At 49.1% G+C, this 23,227-nt stretch overlaps 1 protein-coding gene across 1 annotated transcript; it reads left to right on the top strand.

The window, feature by feature from the left end:
- Positions 1 to 8,528: 8,528 nt before the first annotated feature.
- LOC125756265 (calpain-A-like) lies at positions 8,529 to 22,054 on the top strand. Its single transcript, XM_049415196.1, has 7 exons — positions 8,529 to 8,574; positions 12,266 to 12,445; positions 14,338 to 14,407; positions 15,235 to 15,496; positions 19,490 to 19,658; positions 20,359 to 20,424; positions 22,025 to 22,054. The coding sequence occupies exons 1-7, from the start codon at positions 8,539 to 8,541 to the stop codon at positions 22,052 to 22,054; spliced, it is 813 nt and encodes a 270-aa protein (XP_049271153.1). The 5' UTR covers positions 8,529 to 8,538.
- The last annotated feature ends 1,173 nt before the right edge of the window (positions 22,055 to 23,227 follow it).

Here is a 23,227-nt window from a genome sequence, read left to right as displayed (position 1 = left end):
CTCCGGACTTCTCCACGCACCTCCAACGTCTGCGGCATGTCTTGACCCGTTTGAGCAACGCCGGCCTCCAACTGAATCTGAAGAAGTGCCGATTTGCGGCACGGCAGCTGACAATCCTCGGCTACGTCGTGTCCAAAGACGGAATCCTTCCCGACCGGTCAAGCTTCGGGCCGTGGCCGAATTCCCAAACCTACGTCCGTCAAAGAACTGCGCAGTTTCGTCGGACTGTGTTCATACTTTCGACGCTTCATACGAAACTTTGCCGCCATCATATCGCCGCAGACGAAGCTCCTTGGAAGTAACGGACCCCTAAATTCGTGGTCGTCCGTGTGGGACGACGCGTTCGCAAAGCTCCGTCGTTTGTTGACGTCTCCTCCCATACTACGCCACTACGACCCTACGGCCCAACGGAGGTACACACGGACGCCAGCGGTGTAGGCCTCGGCGCTGTCCTTGCGTAACGAAAACCAGGGTTCCCCGAATATGTCGTGGCATACGCAAGCCGTACGCTTACCAGAGCCGAGACCAATTACTCAGTCACGGAAAAAGAGTGCCTGGCGATCATATGGGTCCTTACAAAGTTTCGACCTTATTTGTATGGTCGCCCATTTGATGTCGTCACCGACCATCATGCACTATGCTGGCTGTCGTCATTGAAGGATCCTCAGGCCGTCTTGCCCGCTGGGCACTTCGCCTGCAGGACTACGACATCCGCGTGCTGTACCGCAACGGACGCCAGCATGCTGACGCCGACGCCCTCTCGCGCTCTCCCTTGCCTGACGACAATGCCCCCTGCTCAGTATCTCACATAGTGTTGCTTCGATCAGCGTTCACACTATCGCTACCGAACAGCGCAAGGATAAATGGATCACCTCGCTGATCGACTTGCTCACTGATCCGACGGCAACACCATCCACTCGCGCGTTGCGTCGCAAGCCCACCATTTCGCCGTTCGTGACGACCTCCTGCACCGACGCAATTACAACGCCGACGGCCGCCAGTGGCTACTAGTGATACCCGCAGTCTCGTTCTGAAATATGCGAGGCCTTCCACTCTGACCCGCAATGCGCGCACTCTGGGGTATCCAAAACTTACCACCGCATTCGACAACGATACTTCTGGCGTGGGATGTACCGCTACGTGCAGAAGTTCGTTCGCTCCTGCCTCGATTGCCAACGCCGAAAACCTGCAACGCACGTGTCGCCAGCAGGTCTACAGCCATTACCTTGCCCTAACCGTCCGTTCGGGCGCGTGGGCATCGATTTGTATGGACCACTTCCTCTGACTTCGGCTGGTAACCGCTGGGCCATCGTCGCTGTTGACCATCTAACGCGATACGCCGAAACCGCCGCCTCCCAGCGGCTACTGCGCGCGATGTTGCCTTTCCTACTACACCGATTCATGCTGCGTCACGGTCCACCCCAAGAGCTTCTCAGCGATCGAGGCCGTGTCTTCTTATCGGAAGTCGTGGAAGCCATTCTGAAAGAGTGCCATGCTGTTCACCGCAAAAACTACTGCTTACCACCCGCAGACGAAGGCCTAACGAACGCTTTAACCGACGCTCGGCGACATGCTGTCAATGTACGTCGCCGCGATCACCAATTGGGATGCCATTCTGCCCTTCGTTACCTACGCCTATAACACCGCCCCTCAGAGCACTACTGGTTTTTCACCGTTCTTCTTACTGTACGGAAGGCACCCGTCGCACACATCGACACGATACTTCCATACAAGCCGGATCCATCTGAGTGTGCGCCTATTTCTGACAGCCAGGCTCGCTGAAGAGTGTCGCGAGCTTGCCAAGACATTTACGACGCAGGAACAAGAGCTGCAGAAGAGTATTCGCGATGCACGACTACTTCTGAACCCACGTTCCTCCCTGGAGCGCTCGTATGGCTCTCGGTCCCTACCACTGCAAGTGGCCTTTCTTCAAAACTACTGCCGAAATACGAAGGCCCATACCGGGTCGTCGAGCGCACATCCCCGGCCAACTACTTGATCGAAACCATCGAACCATCTTCGGACATGCGCCGTCGAGGCGCGACATTGTCAACGTGGAGCGCCTCAAGGCCTACTATGACCCACTCATATTGACGAGTTGTTAGGTCGCCGGACGGCTCCCTTTTCGTACCCGGGGTAATTGTAGAGAAGCCTTGGGACATGGTAATGGGTTACCCTCTCCAGCGCCTTCTAGTGGGTCGTCCTCTTTGGTTGCTTGAAGAAGAACGCCTATATATATAGATATATATATATAGTATATAATATATATATATATATATATATATATATATATATATATATATATATATATATATATATATATATATATATTGTTGCGAATATATTTATAACTTATTTACAGTGTAGGATGGTCCAGCAGTCAAGATGGCGGTTGTTACTTCCAGCACACCGACACGTCGTCTGCCTCTTCTTCGCACACCTCACCATAGTCATAGCTGCAACCCCGCTACATCGACCTCCGGCGGCGAAAGCGCCGACTCGGCGCCTGTTAGCAGGTGGTGGGCGAAAGGTACGGCTTCAGGCGAGCGACGTGGACGACGTTTGAAGACGTAGAGGGCGCCGTAGGGTCCAGAGGGGCGATGTCATAGGTAACCTCAGTCACCTGGCGTAGCACACGGTAGGGGCCGGAGTATTTGGGCAGAAGTTTTTCGGCCAGGCCAACATGCCGAGACGGAGACCACAGGAGAACGAGGTCACCCGGATTGAAGCGAACGTTCCGGTGGCAACTGTCGTATCTATGTTTCTGGCTGAGTTGAGAGTCCGAAAGGCGTCGATGGGCGATCTGACGGGCCTTTTCGGCTGTGCTGATAGCGTGGCGAGCATATTCGGTGGAGATGTGGTCAGGGATGGGTACGAGCGTGTCGAACGGCAAGGTCGGTTCTCTTCCATACAAAAGGTAAAAGGGAGAATATCCAGCAGTGTCGTGGCGCGAGCTATTGTAAGCGAAAGTGACAAAGGGTAGAGCAATGTCCCAGTCGCGATGATCAGTCGAGACATACATGGCGAGCATGTCAGTGATCGTGCGATTCAAACGTTCTGTGAGTCCGTTCGTTTGGGGATGATAGGCCGTTGTAAGCTTGTGCTTGGTTGCACAAGAGCGAAGTAGGTCCTCGATTACCTTGGATAAAAGTAGCGGCCTCGGTCCTGTGATGAGTTGACGAGGAGCGCCGTGATGTTAAGATGACGTCTTGTATCAAAAAGTCGGCGACGTCTGTAGCGCAGCTGCTCGGGAGAGGTCTCGTAATGGCAAAACGGGTAGAATAATCCGTAGCGACGGCGACCCATCTGTTACCGTTGTGAGAAAGTGGGAAAGGTCCCAGAAGGTCGAGGCCGACACGAAAAAAAGGCTCAGCAGGTATGTCTATGGGTTGAAGGAGCCCGGCGGGGTGTACAGCTGGCCTTTTCCGGCGTTGGCACGACTCGCAAGAAGCGACATAACGATGTACGGAACGGTAGAGGCCGGGCCAGAAAAAGCGTCGGCGGACACGGTCGTACGTTCTGGCAACACCAAGGTGGCCGGCCGTTGGTACATCATGTAGTTGCTGAAGTACGGTCGAGCGGAGATGAGTGGGTACTACAACTAGTAGTTCCTGTCCCACTGGGCGCATGTTCCGGCGGTATAAGATACCGTCTATGATGACGAACATGCGAAGCGAACTGTCCGTCGAGTCAGTATTCAGGCGGGTGATTAGATCTCGTAGGGACGCGTCACGCTGTTGCTCGTCACCGATGTTGCCGAAAGCAGAGAGCGAGGAGATACAGATGGACGTGTCATCCGTTACGTGGTCTGGATCGTCAACGGGGTACCGAGAAAGGCAGTCGGCGTCTTGATGTAGACGGCCGGACTTGTAGACCACTGTGTACGTGAATTCCTGGAGGCGCAGAGCCCAACGAGCTAGGCGCCCTGTTGGATCTTTGAGTGCTGAAAGCCAGCATAGAGCGTGGTGGTCTGTGGTAACGGTGAAAGGTCGACCATATAAATAGGGGCGGAATTTACCAACCTGCCCATACAAGCGCCAGGCACTCGCGCTCAGTAATAGAGTAATTGCGTTCGGCAGGGGAGAGGAGCCGGCTGGCATACGCAAGAACTCTATCATGACCGGATTGACGCTGGGCTAACACAGCGCCAATGCCGTAACCACTAGCGTCTGTGCGGACCTCGGTTTGAGCAGACGGGTCGAAGTGGGCGAGGATCGGCGGTGTGGTGAGCAGCGTAATGAGGCGGGAAAAAGCACTGGCTTGGTCAGGACCCCACCAAAATGGCACATCTTTCTTGAGAAGATCAGTGAGGGGGCGGGCAATATCTGCGAAGTTTCTGACGAATCGTCGGAAATATGAGCATAGGCCCACAAAACTTCGAACGTCTTTGGCACAAGTTGGTACGGGAAAATCGAGGACAGCGCGAACTTTGTCGGGATCGGGTCGGATGCCAGATGAGTCAACGAGATGCCCGAGAATAGCAACTTGGCGATGGCCAAAGTGGCATTTCGATGAATTAAGTTGTAGCCCAGCCGCACGAAACACTGAAAGAATGGACGAAAGTCGGTCGAGGTGAGACTCAAAGGTGGGGGCAAATACAATGACGTCGTCCAGGTAACACAGGCAGATAGACCATTTAAAGCTGCGCAAAAGCGTGTCCATCATCCGCTCGAACGTGGCCGGCGCATTGCACAAGCCGAACGGCATGACTCTGAATTGGTAGAGACCGTCAGGCGTTACAAAGGCAGTCTTCTCACGGTCGAGGTCGTCTACGGCGATTTGCCAGTAACCAGAGCGTAGGTCTATCGAAGAAAATAGGTAGCACCATGAAGGCAGTCCAGGGCATCATCGATACGAGGAAGCGGGTAGACATCCTTTTTGGTGATCTTGTTTAAATGCCGATAATCCACGCAGAAACGCCAGCTGTTGTCTTTCTTTTTAACTAAGACTACAGGGGAAGCCCACGGACTCGAAGAAGGCTCAATAATGCCTTTTGTGAGCATCTTGTCGACCTCCTGTTGAATAACTTGGCGCTCTGATGGTGAAACTCGGTAAGGACGCCTGTGAATTGGAGCTGCATCACCGGTATCTATGCGGTGCTTGACTTGCGAGGTTTGACCTAAGGGCCTACCGTCGAAGTCAAATATGTCAGAGTAGATCATAAGGAGATCAGTGAGGTCTTTAACTTGAGAGGGCAAAAGTTCTGAGGCAATCATCTTGGTGATGTTGTTGTGCAGTGTAGAAGAGGTGACTGCGTCGACTCTATGCGGGTTCGGAGAGACGACAACGGGCAGTTCAGGTGACACCGATGAGATCTGGCACTCGTGCGACGGTGACAGAGTAGCAAGAGCAATGCCTTGTGGTAGGACTTGAGGGCTGAATCCGAAGTTCAGAAGAGGAAGGCACGTCTTGTTCGCTGTAACAGTTACAACTGTGTACGGAGAGGAGACGCTGCGGGCCAGTAGAACACTGGGAGAAGGAGAAACCACGTAATCACCATCCGGTACATTGGGATAGGGTTCAACAGCGACGCAAGTTAGGGCTTGTGGTGGCAGACGAATAGCCTCAGCACACGAAAGTTTGGTCTGAACCACCTCCGACACGTCGGCGGACGCAGGCAAGTCAAGTTGTACAACACCGGCCGAGCAGTCAATGACAGCAGAGTGGTCAGACAAGAAATCGAGTCCGAGGATGACATCATGTGGACAATGAGCGAGAACATGAAACAGAACGGACGTCTGGCGGTCGGAGAACCTCACACGTGCCGTGCACATTCCGAGTACAGCCGGAGTTCCTCCACTAGCGACACGTACAAATAGGGACTCGGGCGGCGTAAGGACCTTATTTAATCGTGCACGGAGATCAGAGCTCATAATAGAAATATGTGCGCCGGTATCAATGAGGGCAGTAACAGGTAGGCCATCCACTTCCACAGCAAGCAGGTTCTGGTCCGTAGTGAGGGTCAGCAGAGGGTTTTCAGGTCGGGGGTCGAATGCAGCGTCACCTCCGGGAGCTGCATTGCTCAGTTTTCCGAGTATGGGCGTCCAGTAGGGCGGGGCGACGAACTGGCGACGGGGCTGAGGTGACCGGGAGCGACGATCGCTTGGGGACGGCGAACGGCTGGAGCGTCGGACCGATGTCGCAGGAGCCTCAGCGTATGGTCCACCGTCACGAGCGGGAAACTGCAGGGGCCGGTGGTTGTCGTCACGTCGATAGCCAGAAAACGAGCGAGATGGAAAGGTGCGAGAACGACAGTAGCGAGAAATATGTCCTACACCGTGGCAACGAAAGCAGATCGGCTTGTCGTCCTGCGTTCTCCACTGGGCAGGATCACGATAGCGGCGAAACATTTCCGGTGCACGAGGAGGCGTTATGGAACTGACACGAGGTTCCGTCAACGAACACACCGGCTGCAGTCCGACATTTGCAAGCTCTTCCCTCACAACCTGCTGGATCAACGAGATCGTTGGTCGAGGATCATCAGATGGCCGCGTCAGGAAAGATGGTGGCGACGCCGCCTCGATTTCTCGGCGCACGATGCGAACTACGCTCTCGTTGGTAGGCGGTTGACCGCATGGCGGCTGAAGGTCCTCGCAAGATGATGTAGCGGCCGTGTTCGGAAGTCGCACGAAATGCTGGGCAATGCGGCGACTCTTCAGTTCTTCGAACCGGCGGCACTCTTTGATGATGTCGTCCACGGTGGAGCAGTCTTTAGACACTAGTAAATTGAAAGCATCATCCGCAATTCCCTTGAGCAAGTGGCTTACTTTGTCACCCTCTGACATGTTGGTGTCGACACGTCGGCAAAGGGCCAGGACGTCAAGGATGTAGGAGACATACGATTCGGTCGAAGATTGTGCCCGACAGGAGAGTTCTTTAGAAGCGGCCCGCTGGCGTCCGACGGCTCTACCAAATAGGTCACGAAGCTTCTGTTTACAGGCATCCCAACTGGTTATGTCAGCTTCATGAGCCTGATACCACGTACCTGCTGTTCCGCAGAGATAGAAGTCAACGTTGGCAAGCATCATTGTAGGGTCCCACCGGTAGACCGCTGCAAACCGCTCATACTTCGCGATCCAGTCATCGACGTCAACGTGGTCGGTGCCGCAGAAGTTACCGGGATCGCGGGGTTGAGTCAATACGACCAGCTGTACCGGCTGTACCGGATGCGCGGTCGAAGCGGCAGCAGCAGAGTTGCTTTCTATTGACATATTGCGGCTGTCCAGGATACGTCCGCTGCGGAGTTCCGTCTTGCGTAGTACCCAGCACCTCCACCAAAATGTTGCGAATATATTTATAACTTATTTACAGTGTAGGATGGTCCAGCAGTCAAGATGGCGGTTGTTGCTTCCAGCACACCGACACGTCGTCTGCCTCTTCTTCGCACACCTCACCATAGTCATAGCTGCAACCCCGCTACAATATAATAAAGTATATATATATATATATATATATATATATATATATATACTTTATTATTATTATTATTATTATTATTATTATTATTATTATTATTATGCTGTATAAGCAGCTACTCATTGACCACTCGATCCGCATGAAACTCCGCATGAAGCTTCGAAGAGTTCGGTTTCCCCCAAGGGGCATGCGACAACCAGGGGCCGCATTCTGAGATTATCACTTTTGGGTATATCGCCAAAATGTCGCTTTCAGTGCGAGCTTATTGGGTGGTCGAGGAGAGGCGGACAGGTAGTCCCTTCAGTCATAGGACACGCGTCATTCTACGTCACGCCCTGTCGCCGAAGTGATAATCGCAGAATGCTGTCCCAGAAAGAGAGGGCAACGACTGCTGATTTCTTCTCTTCACGGTGCACATCAACGCCTGTTGGCGCATCCTTGCTAACAGCGCATGACATGCTCCAGCGGTATACAACTGCTGGCTACGCAAGTCAGGCTAACCCCTCCTGCTGCAACGCCACCACTAGCTTGTTACAAAGCGGGGCAATTATTTCTTTCAACGCGTGTCCCGTGCTCTTGAGAGCCCGGAACTTACTGACACATTGAGGGCATCGACGTTCAGCATCGTAAGCTGAATTGTGTGCCATCGAGAGGGAAAATGGCTTCAGAAGGCCTATGTTTCGAATATATTGACAGAGGGGGAGAGAGAGGGATGCCCACGCCCTCTACCAGTCAACAGCTAGAAGATAAAGCAAGCCGCTCTATCTGAGACCCATTCCGTCGCGTGATGAGCAATATTTGCGCTCGCACCCCCCCCCCCCCCGCCTCCCTCTTAATAACACAAAGACACGCACACACCCCATCTCTTAGCTTCTTGTCAGTCCTATTTCGTTCACTTGTTCCGTGTTGCGCTATTTCCTGCAAGAACCAACTTGCCAGAAGTGCTACTCCTGTAAGAAATCCCTACTTTTTATGAGTTGCAATTTTCTTCCCTCTTTCGCTTCTATTTCTCTTTTCTCTCTTTCTTTCTCGCTCGCTCCTTCGTGGTTTCACATAAATGGGGGCTGCCTTGCCCAGGAATAGAGGCCATATCACTGCGCTCGTCGGAAAAATCCAGCAGCCATGTCGGCCAATTTCAGGGATGGGAAGATCTACAAGGTGAGTGCCTATGCTAACAGCACGAAAGGGGAATTTAAGAGTTCGTTGTCCTCTGTTAAACACAACCTTAATGAAAACCAACAGGCAATGAAACCAAGGAAGGCGTAGGGGAGGTTATTTGGAGTCTTTTTACTGCGTCGTGGTAGTCATGATACAAATCTGAAGAAATTAAAGTGGACAACAACAAAAGCTGCCGCCGTTGTCTTTTCGTCCACTTTAATTTCTTCGCACTTACATTATATTTACTACAATACAGTTAAAGGACTACGAATAACGTCCCCTATACGTTCCTTGGCATCATTGGCTGTCGGTTTTCATTAAGGTTGTGCAGAAAAACAATCTCTTAAATTCCCATATTTTCGTTAAATCATAGCAAAGGTCTCGTTCCGGCAGACTTGATGCCCTCAGGTATATAGTATGCGAGAGCTTTCTGGTCAGCTTCCAGCTCATAAAAAATCACGTACTACGTAACGCCAGCTTGCAAAAAATTACACCGTCTCCCGCTAAAGGGGACCATGAGGCGATGCGAAGCCGGAGCACTTGCACGATCGCGTTCCGTTGGCGTTCGTTGGGCATGCTACCGACCTCGGATCGTTATTAACGGTGTTATTAACGTTGTATTAACGGTGTTATTAACGTTGTAGACGAAGGTGAAACGGTTAACGAAGGTCTTTATTGAGCAGCGTGTAGTACTTGAGGTGCAGTGGGTGGATCCTGACATTCGCGCTGCGCTCTACCCGCTTAGAGAAGGAGAGTAGCGCTTGCGCCGCGAGAGCGGAAGCGAGAACGCAGGAGAAGCGCAAGCAGGGGCTGGTAGAGAAGTGGAGAGAGTAAGGCGCAGCTGTTGGAGAGAGGGAAGGAGGATAGTTGCGCATGCGTACCGAACACGCACCCGAAAGGCCGCCAGGGCTCTGAACGCCCCGAACAACGCACCACAGCCAGGCAAAGCCAGGAAGGGTCAGGCGAGCGCCATGACAGCACTCCCCACTACCCTTCCTTCATCCCTGTCAGGAAAGTCGGCCCAGCAGACGACCGCGGCCATCTCGCCGCCAGCCTCGTCGCAAAGGCACCCAGAGAGCCAGAAACCCTCTCCTGAAAACCCGCTTCTGGAGCCCGCAAGCAGCAGCTAAAGCCCCTCCATCGCGTCTACTCGGAAAACGCATGGAGGGGCTTTAGCAGCAGCAACCGGGAGGAATGCTGTACACAGCAGGACAGAAACCCGTTCGCACCCCCACAGCAGGAGAGTGAGACAAGCAGCCGCGGGTCACCCCAGCCTCAGACGTACGCGTAGAAATATGTTTCCAAAACTGATTGGAGGCGTAGCGGATGCAGGTAATGGGTCCAATTCGAGGGCTGGTTCATATCGATAACTGGTAAAAGTGATGTTTTACGTTCATGCACACAATATCTATGCTATAGAATGATAACTGGTCGAACATAATCAACAAACATGAACATATGTCCCATTTAAGATTATTCCTAAATATATGGTCTGAATTAGTGCATGCAATTCAAATCAAGTTTATAGTTAGTAACTTCCTGGTTGGTCGGTAATGTGCGTTAACCTTTTAACCAGTGAGCGCTCTACAAGTAAAATAAAGGTTTAGAATAGAGGCAGCAGACGTTTGGGGTCACTAAACGCTTTGCATGTGCTTACTTCGGGTCACGGAACAAGTATACTAGTCTTAGAAAAGGGTTTTTGTGCTCACTGTTTGAGTCTTGCGCTTGAAGCGATAGAGTGGTTGCGAAGGTAAGGATGAATACTAATCAAAAGCTGATACAGCAATTTGATTTAGGCACATATATTCTCGAAAACTATTATTTAAAAGGCGTAATGGCAATGAATTCATTGATGGTCACCGTTGGTTCTGTGAGTCTTAATTATTTGCCGTCATCAGCCAAGACAAGCCAACTTCGAGTCATCACCCACCTTAAGCCTGCGAGCCCTCAAGTCCACGACCGATTTTAAAAATAATGGCTATTTTTTAACAGCAAAGCTGTTTAAGCTAGCCGTAATGTGTCCGACCCTATCTCGAAAAATAAACGGGTATGTGCCACAGAAATTGATGAAGACAACAGTTAGCCCAACGAACGTGTGTGTGCCTCATAAATTTGTGCGGCCTACCAGAAAACTCATCATCATGAACGGGTATGTGCCGCAGAAAGTGGTTAAATCCCACTACTCACCACTGGTACACTAAAAAAGAAGAAGGAAATAGTTAGCTCATCACTAGGGAACGGGAAAGGCAACGGCGGCTAGGAGAAGATCGCGAAGCGATAGAAGGCCTACGCTAACGACGACGTGCCCGTAGATCTATGAGAGGTGCGAACGCTTCTTTCCAGCGCGAGTTTCTGTCTCTGGAGTTTGGACATCCGTGTCGTGTCTGTGACTGCGCGGTTTAACTCGAACCTCTCTGCGCTAAGAATCAACGTGGAAACAACGTAGCATCGCCTAGCTAAAGCCTAGCAACGACCTAGAAGCAACCTAGAAACAAGTCTCATCACCCAGCTAAGGCCTAGAAACAACCTCGAAGCAACCAGATTAGTCTTCAGAATCGTCCAGTTTCGCTGTTTCAAGGCTTGTGCGGCGTAGTACTTAGCGCAAGCTTCGCCAACTTTTTGCCCAATATTTATTGTAAGCTTGAGACGGGAGAAAGTGATAGCTTGTACCAGCATTTATTTAATAATAACGTCATCATTTACTCAGAAGTAGGGCCACTCTTGTTCAACACTGTAGCCATCGCTTCGATTGCTGCCGCCATGTTTGTTGACGCAAAGCTTTTTGGGCACGCCACTAAATTTGGGAATAGAAACTTTGTAAAATAGTAACCCGCATGCGCACACTATTGGAGACCCTAGCGCAACATCTGCACCGCAAGAATATATTCCGATACGAAATATCTCGTTCCCTGACTGCTTTTCTCTCCACAACCGCGTTCACCCCTCCACATTACTGGGACGGTGCGCATGCACAACAGAGGCTTTTAAAAAATTACTTTGCCTCGCCGTCATGGCTACAAGCAACCCTGACTAACACTCCCAGGTTTAGATGCACAGATATACACAGTAAAGTGTATGGTAGGATGACTGCCGCCGTAGCTCAATTATAGAGCATCGGACGCGTTATTCGAAGGTTGTAGGTTCGGTCCCTGCCGGCGGCAAGTTGTCTTTTGGTCCACTTTAATTTCTTCACATTTATATCATAATTACTACAAATAACTTACCCTATACTTTCCTTGTGTTGATTGTCTGTTAGTTCTCATTAAGTTCGTGTCTAATAAAGAAAAACGAACCCTTAAATTTCCTTTGTTTCATTCGTAATATGGTATGGGAGAAATCAAAAGAATGGAAAGGCAGGGAGAATGTTGAATGTAAAAATTGTTTTCCTTGTAGTCTGTGGTAGAGGCTGCTCGTGTGGAAAATAAACCAGCTCGAACGTGCGCGATAACTGTTTTGCAAGGTGTCAATTAGCGTGGCCGACGCAAAACCGAAGCGCAGTTCCCGCCTCGAGCATGCAGGCGCGGTGGCTTCGACGCTGTTTCCTTGGGCGCCCATAACATTTGGGGCCCATATGCTAAAGATCTCTGTTACCTTATCTATGCATGGTTATGCTCCCGGCGTAGGAAGTGATGTGATATAAGGGTTCCAATGCAACGAATTTATGCGAGCGAAATCCGGCATGCCCATGCAGTACGGCGAACGCTACTCCGGCACCAAGACACGGTGTGGCAACGTCCAGGACTACGAACTACTACGCTCTTTGTACCTGAAGGGTGAGGAGCTGTTCGAAGATCCCGAGTTCCCATGCACCGAACAGAACGTCTTCGGGGAGAAGGAGCCGGGATTCAATTTAGAGTGGAAGAGACCATACGTAAGTTCACATTTAACTTACCGTGTTCCATTCGTATGTATGCACTCACCATGTTGGTGTAGCGGCCCGGCCGCAGTGGCCGCGTTTCTATGAAGGTGAAATGCTATAGTCGGCGACAACCTAAGAATGAATACAAGCTCCGCTCGCAAAGCTTCGACACGCTTGTCAATCAGCTTCGTAAGAGAGTCGTGCATACTGGCTTCCTTTTGAGCCATGAGTACTTTTTCTGTGCCCATGTAAATGCCACGCATATCTAAAAAGTTAAGGTCCGTCGTTCCTACTCAAAATATAACCTTTGGCCAAGCAGTGACTTCAGAATTTCTGATTAAATTTGTCAGGACGTTGATATTTGTGACTTAAAGGGACACTAAAGAGAAACAATGAATCGGCTTAGATCGATAATTTGTGCTCTGAGTACTATAATGTCGTTAATTTCACCATCATAGGTTTATTAATAGAGGAGAAAATCAAGTTCAAAGTTTCATTTTTAAATTTCGCGCCGAAATCTCCTCACGTGACGTCACGGATTTCAAAGTGTATCTATTGAATTTTGGCGCCATTGGCTCAACAAAATTACCCCAAACTTGGTATGTTAAGTCTATGGACCCCTCAGAGGACAATGTACTTCATTTTTACCGATTAGGAACTTCGTAGTCCCTAGTAGGCGCCGTCAAAACGACGCCACGGCGAATGGTGCGTAAACTTCAAGGTGGCGTCGCCACCCATATTTTGTTTTTGCGCGTTTTCTCGCTTATTAAGCGTCTTCTCACAGCAGGCGTGGTGTTTTTGGTATCGTGAAAGAATACTTTACTGATATGAGAAAAATCGTTTTTCTCTTTAGTGTCCCTTTAAAACCAGTGGCGCAAACATGTGTAAAAGTGCATGACGTCAGGGAAATGAACCGATGTAATTGAATGGAACATCTGCACGAATTCTCTCTTGGTGGGGCAGTGATGGCTTTGGATAGAGTTTGTTTTTATTCTTGGGTCGTAACCGACTATGTAGCCACGTGTACTTAGATTTAGGTGCACGTTAAAGAGCCCCAGGTGGTCGAAATTTCGGGAGCCCTCTACAACAGCTTCCCTCATAATCATATCGTGGTTTCGAGGACGTAAAACCGTAACAATTATTATTATTCGTATGTATGATATTCAGCTAGTGCAGTTTTGTTTATACACTTTCGAAATCTTTGGTGCGATTGTCTAGTGTGTGCGTCTGTGTGGCAAACCGACAAGACGTGTGCAGTATGTTTGTGGTGTAGTCGATATTACGACAACGGCAGTTCTTTAGAATTTCTGGGTGTTCATAGAAGTTATTTACGAGATATTTCGGGCAATTTAACTACAATATATTTCATAAATATCATTGTTGAGGGTACCGGACGATGCGCGGTGTCGCTTTCTGGAGACAGTTGCCGTGGTGCGTTTATTTTTGTTTGTTTTTGCGCGGTGTTTATGTGTGTTTACATGATTAATAGCTGTAAAAGACAAGCACGATTTCACAGCTATCCCGCCGTTTTATTTTTTACTCGACTTTCTAAGAGAAACAAATACGCAATGCACTTTCAATGAAAAGCAATGTTAAAAGGGTTGCATCATGTAATTGCGGGCAAATATCAAGTTCCAACACTAAATTTCTGGTCTTTTTCAAGTGCAATAGCTCATATGAGAAGCAGTCTACGTATAATATTACTCTCGCGAAGCCATTCACGTGGTGAACGCTTAAAAGCATTTTCATATGCAGTGACAGATGTCATGCTGTACTGGGAAGAAATCAATGCACGGGGGAATCATGTGTCTGTAAATTACACCAATGTGGGATGTTATCGAGCTAAACTGCGCTGCGAATCCTTGGCACCTGACATTTTATTATTATATTTGTATGTTTGAAAGGAGCTTTGCGACAATCCGGAATTCCTCACGGAAGGTTTTAGTCGTTTCGACGTGGAGCAAGGCTGTTTGGGTGAGTGACGTCAAAAGCTGATTCCTCTCTTATATATGCTCTGTGGCTGCCTGTCTGATGTTGGAATAAAATATTTGACTTTAAATGCTCCGAACAAAACTACCAAGAATTATCGGATGCCAATGTGTAGTTAGGGAAAACTTGTCTCTCCTATCGTCAATAGCACCATTCATTGCGAACAGCAGGTTGATAAGTAGAATTGACACGTGCAGTTAGGACTAATCCGGTGCGGTCAGTAATTGTGGCCGTTTTACCGTCTTTACAACATTTGCAACAACCACTATTCCGTATGCATTATTTATAAATAACATTGCTTACAATTGGATATGGCTGTGCTACCATCATATCACTCAAATGCTATTCTCAGTGATAATAACTGACACCATTTGATATCGGTCATAATCTTTTAAATGAAAAGCGATTGTTAGCGAACCAAAAGCACTTTGAGCGTATCTATCTATCTATCTATCTATCTATCTATCTATCTATCTATCTATCTATCTATCTATCTATCTATCTATCTATCTATCTATCTATCTATCTATCTATCTATCTATCTATCTATCTATCTATCTATCTATCTATCTATCTATCTATCTATCTATCTATCTATCTATCTATCTATCTATCTATCTATCTATCTATCTATCTATCTATCTATCTATCTATCTATCTATCTATCTATCTATCTATCTATCTAGCCGCCTACGTTTGGGCGCTCTCGCGATCGCCTCCTTAGCTTGCTGTAGAAGAAAATTGGTATGGGAGGGCAAGAGGATGTGACGAATACGACTGTCTGGTCATGACATGAATAACTTACCTTGCAGGCAACTGCTGGATGGTCGCTTCCGTTTCTGCGCTCGCTATGCATGAGGAACTGTTCAAGAACGTTGTTCCTGAGGACCAGAGTTTCACGGACGGCGAGTACGCCGGAATATTTCATTTTCGACTGTGGAAAGCCAACCGATGGGTCGACGTTGTCATCGACGACCGACTGCCCTTCCATGCGGATAGTGGCTGGCTGGCATTCATGAGATCAAGCACTACCCATGAGTTCTGGAGTGCTTTGCTTGAGAAGGCTTACGCCAAGTAAGTTCTTGTATCCGACGATTAAGAGAAGTCAGTGATATTATTATTATTATTATTATTATTATTATTATTATTATTATTATTATTATTATTATTATTATTATTATTATTATTATTATTATTATTATTATTATAAGACGATAAAAACCTTATATGTCTCACGAGTAAAAAAGTTTTCGAGATTTGGCGTGACCTGACGGTACATCGTAAGACCGACGTCGGCGTCAAGAAGAATGATGAAAAGAACATGGTTGATCCCTCTTATAGGAATCGGTTTAACACTTTCGCGTTCCAATCGTCTCAGGCAAATGCATGAAGGACCGCGTGACTTTCTCCTTTAAAGGGGCCCTGCAACACTTTTTCAGCATGGTCAGAAAACGCTGCCGATCGGTAGTCGAGGCTCCTGAGAACGTGCGAGCCAAACATCATAGCGCAGCACGAAGCCTGGAATTGCAATTAATTCTTAAAGTCAGCTAGAAATCGTTCCCTCTTCTTTCTACAAATGATGCCATATACCCAAATGACCGCGCCATATACCCAAGTTCACGGCCATTGACTGATTTGAGCACCGTGGGCTGCACAGTTACTGCGGCCACCGCGGGAGGCCACCACGTGCCCACGCGCTAGCTCGCGATCACAATGAATGTAAGCCGCGCGTTCGAAGAAAAAAAAAACATGGCTGATCCCTCTGTCATAGGAATCGGTATAACACGAAAGTTAACCGTGTCTATGTATACACAGACGTAGTTGAGCGTTTGTTGGGCATTCTTTCGCCCCAAGGGAGAAGTAATGAATGCTATAGCAACAAATTTTAAGGTCACGCGAAGAACGGCAAGCAGCTCGAAATTTGCAACGCGCTGCTCAAGCAGAAAAGACGCACGGAATGAACTTACACAGGATGAGCGCGAACTCTCACAGGTGTAACTTATTTTTGTGTGAGCAGCGCTCTCCTTTCGCAAAAGGGGCCGCTGCAGTGAGCGAAGTGCTCACTGCGGTGAGAGCACAAGACGTACAAACCACCGCCATCACGAGATAAGCGCGCGCACGAGCGACGACGGCCTGTAAAGGCGTGCACTCATCGCGACGCGCGGGGCGGCGATCTTTAAAGCGCTCTTCGAGCCCTTCGCGCCATCTCGCTAGTGATAACGAAAACACGCTGATGTACCACCGATCTCTGAGTACCACCACCGGCAAATAGTGTATATAAATAGCTCGCCGTTAGCATGGCAAAGAACGTGCCGTCTGTAGCCTAATCGTTTAGCGCCGCGCGCGGCGGAGCGAAGGGTCGTAAGTTCTACTCCCGGTGACGGAACTTTTTATTCTAGTTTTTTTCTTTGCCATCTGTTAGTCCTTATATTTTACAACGTCATATCCATGACGGAAATACGTCAGTGGAGGCGTGGTGGACGCCGGCACAAAACACTTTCGTGTTAAAAAAAGAAAAAAAGTGCTCAAGGTTATGTTGCGCGCCCCCAGAGTCCACGGCCATTGGCTGATTTGATGCGTTATTCGTGGCCTCCGAGATTGGCTCCGGCAACGCGCCGTTGCTAGTGTTGCTCAGGCCGTTCCATTCGCAGGGGAGAGCGTAGCCAGAGAAAGCGGTGTGACAGCTAAATGTGCTTCGTTATTGGATGCTGACCTTCCTTACTGACCTAGGGCTAAGGCCGCAATCCCGCGGAATGTTAAAGAGTTAACAGAAAGATCACACCACGGCCGGGCTAGAAACGCAACAGGAAACGCGACGCGCGTCGTATGTCCCCTCTGGTCTGGCCGTGATTTCTCACGGTTCGAGCGGGGATCGCGGTGTGACAGCCAGGCGAGTGTCGCAGAGCTATTTTTTAATATGAATGGATGCTATGAGCGAGGCTCGGGCTAAAGCCGCCACCTCGCGTGTAAGGCGTTGACAAAATTACTGTAGCAACGGTGCTACGGCGAGTTGCCGGAGGCCGTGCATTACTCGGAGGCCATGCAATAGCCATGCGGAGGCCATGCATTCGCGGAGGCCATGCATTTTATAATGCATTCACTCTGCCGCTCCCGGACGGCGAAACCACCTTGCTAACCAAGAGCACTGCGAGAGGAAAGCGTGAGAAATAAAAGGCGTGCTTGTGAAGCCTCCTTCATGTGTGGCCGTGGCATAGTGGTTAATGGGAAATCCGGCTATTTCTCGATATTCACCGATTTCAAATAAACGTTTAACATATGTTCTCTTCGGTACCCTGATGATATGTGCCATGTTATACCACCGTGGGAGTTTTAGCTTTTTAAAAAACGAATGTTAAGATTGGTAGCCAATTCTGGAATCACGCCTGTTAACGCTGGCCACGCTGTGTATGTGACGTAACGCGCTTACTCTTTTCCAACCCCGCCTTGCCCAGCAGGCGGTTGCAGCGCGCGCTTTCTTCTACGAGGCGACGACGATGCGAGCAAAGTGGTTCGGTTTTGTTAGCTGCATTTAGTCGTCGTTGACATCGGGTCGTAGAGTAAGCACACACAATATTGAGCTACGAGGAGATGGATGTGGGGCACGTCAGCTACTTCATGCGCCGGCGAGTCGAAGTCAAAAGGCGATGCTTCCGCGCTCAGATAGTAGCTGCAATCGTCGCTGAACTCGTCACTCGTAAGTTCAGACGGGCTGGCACAGCTTGATTCCGCGTCGCATGACATCGACAGCTTGCTTTTCGCGCTATAGAAGAAACACGCTTGCTATGCTTACACCCTGGCCAGCCGTGGTGGCGTGTAGCGTATTTCATGACGTCATGGCATACCCAGCACGGAGCAGCTCCCTGTTTCGGGTTCTGTTTCGACTCATCGTTTACTGCGTATTTAAAATTATTGACGAGTCTCTCAGCAAAATGAACCAGCCTAGCTGTTACAGGACTGTTAATACTATTTAATTTAAAAACGGCATTATCTCAATATGGTCGAAAATGCACCGGAGTTCCCCTTTAAATCGTCGCAGACCGAGAGGTCGTGGGTTCGACACCCGTTTACAGAACATGCTTCTTCTTGTTTTTTTTCTTTGCCATCTGATCGTATGCAATTTGCTGACTATTTCCGTCATACGTCATGAAAGTCTTGGTGGAACCCGGCATAAAACAATTTCGTGTTAAAAATCAGGGGTTCAAGCTGGAATCGAACCCAGGCCTTCTGCGCAGCAGTCAGGTGAGGTGGACTACCACAGATGCGGGTGCTTGAATGTTCTCGGGGAACCAACAGCAGAGCTGTAGTGTTCGACCTAGTCAAGTTTTGCTAGTAATGCCAAGCTTTTGCTGGAGAGTGGAGATCGTTGGTTAGTGGTGGTTATCGTTGGCTAGCGCTGACTAATGTTGGGTGAGGATGGCTAAATGACTGGAGATATTGATTATCCACGGTTACAGGGCCATTTTTGTCCGCTTAATTTCAATGATCGAATGCTTGAATTGGTTTGATCAGTCCCTTTTTCTTCTAACGTCGAAGGCATCACTTGCCAGGGCAATCGGTCAATGACAAATTGAAGGCACGAACGAAGACCTTTGCAAATTGTGCCCGCAAACATCGGCGCACAAAGAAGGCGCTGGCAACGAGTTGTAATTTTTGAGGATATGAGACAATCTGAACTGGCATGATGAGATGCCGAAGTTAAAGTAATGTAAAGTGTGATTAAGTCTAATCGTTAAGCTTTGTCTACGTGGTATCGCTCGAACTGGGAAACCCACCGACGCTATACCGTGGAGATGAACTTCGCGCACAAGTATATATATGCAGCTCGCGATGCGTAGTGAGAACAATTGCTTATCGCTCTTGTACTATCGAAAGCTACAAAAAGTTGCGTTCTGGCATTTTCTTCTCGTTTTCAACTTCAGTGAATGCATTTGGTGGAAATATTCGCGTTGAACTTGTTAACCACGGCCTTAGTAATAACATCATCAAATTCAAGATTAATTTTTGTAACACCGTGTTTTCACTCATTGTGGACACCAGCTAATTGTCACATTACATATTTCTCCCCAGACTGCATGGAGGCTACGCCGCTCTTATTGGCGGAGGTGGAGCAGAGGCAATGCAAGTGCTCACGGGAGGCCTAAGCGAAAGCATTTACTTGAATGAATTTCAAGATGACCTCTTCGGTACTGTAAGACAAGCCTTGGAGAAATACTCCCTTTTGACGTGTTACACCCCTGTAAGCATTTCAAGTTCTCTTTTTACTATTCCTGTCGGGCTACAGCACTATATAAAAGCTCGTGTCTCGAGTGTCGGGGAAGCTTTGTCTTGAACAAGTGTAAGCCATTTCAGGTGGAGAAATAGAATGGCACGAGTTACGAATTCAGTGAAGCTAAGAAAAAAAGGGCTCTTTTTTGTTGCGTCTCGAAATGTTTTCAGCAGTGATAATCGAAAGAGTGTCGTCAGACAGGCAATCCTCTCATGTGCCCCTGGGAGAGCATACATTCGCCTAAGGGTGATTCGTGGTAATGCTGCGCTTTCCTCTCACCGCTATTAATATTGTGTACATTGTTCCATTGTTAAGTCGTACAAACCCAGGGTGGTCAAAATTAAACCGGGGTCTCCCACAACAGCGTGTCTCACAATCCTATCGCCCTTACAAAAATATATTTAGACAGGCTATAGATACTCTAAAAATGGGTTTAGATAGTCTACAGAGTGTCTGAATTAATTTTTGTAAGGGCGTATACTCTTTGCGAGTAAAACACCATATGTATTGGCTGTAGTAGCCTATACCGTTGTCATTCAAACTGTCGGTTTGAGTACGTAGGTGTGTTCTTGTTTTTGTCTCAGTTCTTTTATTGTTTGTTCCTGTATAGTGCACCGATTGGCACCATGACTGCCTCTAGCTTTCTTGTTTAAGTGTGCGACATTTTCAGGAGGACATTAAGGAATACCAAGGTATCATCGGCAACCATGCGTACACTATCACGGGGGCTGAAAAGGTGAGCCAAGTCTATGTGATATCATAGGTCGTCGCTTTGTCATCGCATAGTTGCAAGCTAGAGCAACGAGTTTTGCATAATTTGCATCCCATGTGTTGGCAATACGGCTAAAAAGCGCTACATAAGCGAGGCTCAACAGTGAATTATTTTTAACAGCGAAGTTGTTTAAGCCAGCCGTGAAAACTTCGTTGTGTACAAAAAGCTATCATCATTACGAACGGGTATGTACCACAGAAGTTGGGCAATTCCCACTACTCACCGCTGGTCCACTAAACACCAATTAAGATTTCTAAACAGACGTGACCAGTAATTGAGAAAAGCTTTAATAAACCGTCGGGATTAACTCAGTGATAAACACCGTCGCCGCACGTTTCAGCTTCGCTGAAGCATTTGCACGGAGTGCTTCAGCGGTATGTACAACGAGATAATACTAGGGGACGCGAAAGGTAACGGCGGCTGCGAGAAGACCCCGAAGCAACGACGTGCCCGTAGATCTAAGGGAGGTGCGAACGCCCGGTTTCAGCGCGAGTTTATGTCTCTGGTGTTTGGACATCGGTGTCGTGTCTGGGACTGTCTGTGGTTTAACTCGAACCTCCCCTCGCTGAGAAGCAGCCTAGAAACAACCGAGCATCTTCAACCGAGCATCTTCAACCAGGGCTACAAAGGAACACAGATGCACAGGAGAGGCGCTACTCGCAGTTGCGCGAGTAGCGCCTTTGTAGTCCTGGTCAATTTCGCGCTATCCTATTTTTGAATAATATGAACCAACTAGCCCAGCAACGTATTTTGTTAAACCTAGCATCACTTAGCTAAAGCCTATAGCAACAACCTAGAAGCAACCTAAAAGTGGTCTAGTGGTTATGGTGCTCGACTGCTGAATCGAAGGTTGCGAGATCGAATCCCGGCCGCGGCGGCCGCATTGTCGGTGGAGGCGAAAATGTTTGAGGCCCGTTTACTTAGATTTAGGTGCACGTTAAAGAACCCCAGGTGGTCGAAATTTCCGGAGCCCTCTACTGCGGCGTCCCTCATAATCATATCGTGGTTTTGGGACGTCAAACTCCAACAGTTATCATTGCAAGCAACCAGATTAGACTTCAGAACCGTCCAGCTTCGCTCTTTCAAGCCTTGCGCGACTTAGTGCAAGCTTCGCCATTTTTTTTTCTCGACGTTCTTGTCTTCCACGTTTCGTTCAGAGAGCCATAGTAAAGGAAACAGAAAGAAAAGCGGTCAGACCTTTCAATTCCCGAGATAAGACCACCCACACGCGATTTATTTCTATCGAACCTGTGCAGCTAGCATGCCTTGGGGATAGAATATATTTGGCGGGTGGAGAATGAGGAAACACGGGGAAACGTTGGGAGATAAAACCTTTATTACTTCTATTTAATAGGTCTATCGAGAGCATCATAAAGTACCGCTGTAGCTACTTCTCAGTAAAAAGAATTGACTAGCACTTAATAACGGCGCAACAGCGGAGTGATAGAGCGAGGTTGTGAGGTTTCATGTTAGGCACCTGAGACCTCGTGGTAGAGTATGCATCTCATGTGTGGAACGTGCTATATTCGAGTCCCGATGCGGCCTGTTTTTTTAATGGACACAGGTGACCTCGGTGTGGCGCTCGTCTACCTAGGGGCGTTTTAATCTCCTTCTGTCGTCTTCTAAAGGAAGCGTCCGGTTTGCGGTATCTGCACCAGAGCGTCTCTGAAGAGCGTGAACAAAGAAAAAAAAATGCCCCCACCTCCCCGAAGGGAATCATGAGGAAATGCGAATGCATTTCTTGCGCCGAGAGTACACGGCGTAGTAATTTTAATGGCGTAAATTAATGACGAGACGAGGATTTGTACCGTAACCATTTATTTACACATTCATCAGCACCTGTTTGTGTTGTCATTGTACCTGACGGCCATAATCTCAGCCTTGTGGTCTACACTTCTTGCTAGGGGTACCGTTGCCGTTAGACATTCGCCTTCACCGACTTCTGCCATCGCCTTGATAGGCGCCCAGCCAGCGAACGGTCGAGAGTGAGGCGCGCGCTTCGCTCCATTTATATATACGTGCGAGCGAGCGGACGGGAGAGTGGGGCGCAGGGAGGAGAGAGAGCGAACGGCGAGAGGAGCGGCGAAGCACTGCACCTACCCTCTCCTACACTCTCTCCACACACGCGGTAGCTCCGCCGAGCTCCCGCGATGCGAGCGCCCTCACACGCCAGAGCGCGCTCCTCCTCTCCACTCACTCTCCGCTACTCCGCCCGCACCACCTGCTCCGGTTGCCAGGGGCGAGGATAAGCGCGCGCGCCCGCAGCTGTTGCTATGGGAGAGGGAGTGAGAGTGGAGAGGCGCGCGGACACCGACGCCTGACATAGCCCGACTAAGAAAGGCATTCGCATTTAAAATGTGGTTCGCAATACAATGTGGCTTCTTCTACACAGCATCGCAGACTACTTGTTGAATGCAGGAAGAGCTTATGTCTATGGCTAGGTTCAGGCGGATCGCGTCCACGGACAAAACGACTCGTAGAATATTTTTAGGCAACCTCGCACCCTCGCCACAGGTTCCCCTCGCTCCTCTCCTTTAGCCACCGCCGATTCCTCTTTCGCAAGTGTCGCGATACTCGGCGGCGGCACATCCCACTGTAGCGTCATCATCATCGCCCTTCATCATCATCATATTCATCATTTTTCCAGTCGCTCCGACGCGACTCTCGCGCAGCTCATGCATGGAGCTCGAGGCGCGAGCAGAAGAGAACGAGCTCACGCTCCCGGCGGCCTGGACGTCTGCAGCCGCCGCCGCTCAGCTTCGGCCGT

Source organism: Rhipicephalus sanguineus, chromosome 4 (genome assembly GCF_013339695.2).
Source record: "Rhipicephalus sanguineus isolate Rsan-2018 chromosome 4, BIME_Rsan_1.4, whole genome shotgun sequence".
NCBI lineage: Eukaryota > Metazoa > Arthropoda > Arachnida > Ixodida > Ixodidae > Rhipicephalus > Rhipicephalus sanguineus.
Note: the sequence above shows the minus strand (reverse complement) of the source record. Positions and strands in the feature narration are given on the sequence as shown.